This window comes from Sinocyclocheilus anshuiensis, unplaced genomic scaffold (assembly GCF_001515605.1).
Source record: "Sinocyclocheilus anshuiensis isolate Anshui unplaced genomic scaffold, SAMN03320099.WGS_v1.1 scaffold429, whole genome shotgun sequence".
Taxonomy (NCBI): Eukaryota; Metazoa; Chordata; class Actinopteri; order Cypriniformes; family Cyprinidae; genus Sinocyclocheilus; species Sinocyclocheilus anshuiensis.
The window spans coordinates 310,159-313,449 of record NW_015539859.1 but is presented as its reverse complement, the minus strand read 5'-3'; the positions used below and the strand labels follow the sequence as shown (position 1 = coordinate 313,449).

Sequence of the window (3,291 nt, the reverse complement as noted above, 5' to 3'; positions counted from 1 at the left end):
TATGCAAGTGAATTTCTTTGCACAGTAACAAGGATTAGATTAGTTTGCTGATAGTTTGCCCTTCCATTTTTGACTGAACCCCCATCATGACCACATAGTTGTTTTATCATGCTCAAGTGACTGTGATGGACGTCCCATACTCAGCGGGGCAGGAGGGAACAGGCTGTCCTGCTCCTGCTATAAAGCTCATTTAGCACCGTGTTCTGCTCTCCACTAGTGACATACAGGTGACATACAATGAACGATATCTACAAAGCAGCGGTGAGTATATGCATTTGTTTTTTTCTGGCAAATTTTCCACATAGAACTATCTTGGCTTTCTTGACTTTAAAACAAAGTTTGCCAACCATAACTTTTTCATAAATGTTGTAACATCATAATACTTACCTATTCATGGCTGCACTTTTGAAGAATAGGGTGTTTTTTTTTTCCTTGACATTGTCTTGACTGTTGAATATCAAACTTTTTTGTGTCTGTTTGTTTATTGATGGATTTGCTCCATCAACATTCATGTCTTTAGGTTTGTGGATTAAAATATGTATTTGTTTTGAAGTAAAAAGATAATATTAGACCCTTGGGGCAAGACACCCTTCCCAGAATTGCCACAGAAGTCCCAGAGTGGAATGTTGATAGTGTTATTTTTTTATTTATTTTATTCTTATTGTAATTCATGGGGATATTATTCAGTAATTGTACTTTGATTCTATAAACGATTCTATAAAGACTGTTTGATTCTATGATTTGAAATCTATAAACTAATTTAATTGAATGAATTGCTTGAACGTAAGTCATATAATAAATTTACCTTTCAATACAATCTCTTTTACTCAAATTCTGCTTCGTTATCAGTTATTCAATTGTTCAACTAAATTGTAAAAACTCAATTTTAAATAGAGTAGCTGATTTAGTATTTTACATTAACGGTCAAACTATAATACAACATAATTATATTCGCTGTTGCGGCAACAATGACTCACACTTAGATTGCAATTAGAGTGTGTGCAAATGTTAATCATACAGGAATAGTACATCACTCAAGCCGGCCAACTTTATGCCATAAGCCTTAAAAAAGGCAGCTCGAAATACCTTGACTCTTGAGTATTATCAGAGTTAGATAGGAGCTACTCGAGAGAGCAGAGACACTATCATTCATGACTACACATGGAGCATTGCCTACCTCCCATGGCTAATTTTGGCATGCTTTGCTCAGCCATGCATGTATGTCTGCATGCTGGAAAAGCAGGCGCTTAAGATAAAACACTTAAAGTCAGATTCCAGCATTGATTGTGTGTGTGTGTGTGTGTGTGTCTCCACTGATCTCTCTGAGATGTACATGAGACTGTGAGTCTGGGAGGAACATCCTGATGCATGTCACACCAGTCTGGTGGTTTGTGTTGGATCCAACATGGGACTATAGACAGTAACTTACTTAACAGCTGCCTCATGAGTTAGCTTTTCCGGATTACCCATCCATTGTTATGCCACCTCATATCATGTCATTTATCTGCGGTTTGCTATTTTTAACTCCAGAGTACCATTATCTGCTGTGTGTAATCCGCATTACTCAGATCTAACCGTGTCTTTGGATAAAATATGGGTTTGGACTAAAGCAAACGTGTTGCTAATGAGGACACAACTTTTAAATATATCCCATACGCAAATGTAAGACATGTTCATATATTAAATTTCCATATATGAAATATATTGGCATATATTGAAGTAAAACATATTTGAAACATATCTGAAATATCTGTTTATATATGAATATATAAAAAACATAGGTTCCACTTTATTTTGATGGTTCCTTTAACACATTCTGTTGACTATAAGTAACATTGCACTTACATGTCTACTAACTCTCATTAGAGTGTTAGTAGAGTATTAGTAGACTGGTAGGGTTAGGGTTAGAATAAGTTGACATGTACTTGCAAACTTATAGTCAGTAGAATGTCTGTCGAGAGACCCTCAAAATAAAGAGTTAGCAGATATTAAGCAGACAGTCTACTCATACTCTAATGAGAGTTAGTAGACATGTGGTGCAACGTTACTTATTGTCACCAGAATGTTGAAAAGGGACCATCAAAATAAAGTGTTACCAAAACATATGTGAAATTAGAAATTGGAACAATTTTATATATTAACATATGTATCTAGCCCACACAAATATGTATGTTTATGTGTGAGTAATACATTTTTGGACATGTATATGTACATGTACAACCATCCTAAAACATTTTCAATACATTTGGTATTATATAAGTAAATATAAACGATGGACATGTATTGTTTTATTGAATTTTTGTATTTATTTACAATGGTGTTTTGTCTTTTGCCTTTATTGCGATAGGACAGTATAGACAGACAGGAAGTTATGCCCATGACAGACATGTATTTAAAACATGCGTTACAAAAACATATATAAACATCCAGATTTTTGTGTATATGTTATTTTAATAAAGCTTCTTATATAAATAAAACATATATTGTTGACATATATGGTTGCTACATATAATACCATATTTAAAAAATCATCATATAGATATTATTAACACATGTACAGATTTAACTATTGAGATTATATATATACAGTACTGTGCAGAAGTCTTAGGTCATTAGTATTTTCATCAACAAATAAAAATGGTTTTAAGTCAGTTATTTCTGTCTTTTGCTGTAGTGGGTCAGTAGGAAATATCAGTTTACATTCCAAGCATTTCTTTTTGCCATTAATTGTAATAATCCAGTGAATTTTTTGGCAGAGAGCAGCCAGTGCTGCACACAGAGGTCTGATCTGATCATCATCAGTCTGTCTGTGATCACATGAAGAAACTGAAGAAACTGAGACAGACTCAATCCAGAAGAACTGTGGCGACGTCTCCAAGACGCTTTAAGAAACCTACCTGCAAAGCTACAGAACTGTGAAAAGTTTTAGGCACTTGAGTAAAAATGCTGTAAAGTGAGGATGCTTTCAAAAATAATGGCATAAATATATTTTATTTATCAATTAACTTCAATTAAGTAAATCAAATAAACATTTGGTGCGACCATCCTTTGCGTTTAAAACAGATTTTGTCCTTTTCTCCTAGTTTTTCAGGTAGCTTTGCAGGAAGGTTTCTTGAAGCTTCTTGAAGACATCAAAACAGTTCTTCTGGATTGAGTGTGTCTCAGTTTCCTCTGTTTCTTCATGTCATTCAATTCAATTCAAGTTTATTTGTATAGTGCTTTTCACGATACAAATCATTGCAAAGCAACTTTACAGCAAATTAAGTTTCTACAATATTTAGTGGTAGCTTA

General features: G+C 33.9%; 1 protein-coding gene across 1 annotated transcript in view; it reads left to right on the top strand.

Moving 5' to 3' along the window:
* The first annotated feature begins 237 nt into the window (after window positions 1-237).
* The window catches only part of tnnc1a (troponin C type 1a (slow)), a 6,006-nt gene continuing 2,952 nt past the window's right edge, over window positions 238-3,291 (top strand). The window contains exon 1 of the mRNA XM_016481289.1: window positions 238-261. Within this exon, the coding sequence (XP_016336775.1) occupies window positions 238-261 (24 nt within the window). The remainder of the gene's footprint in view (window positions 262-3,291) is intronic.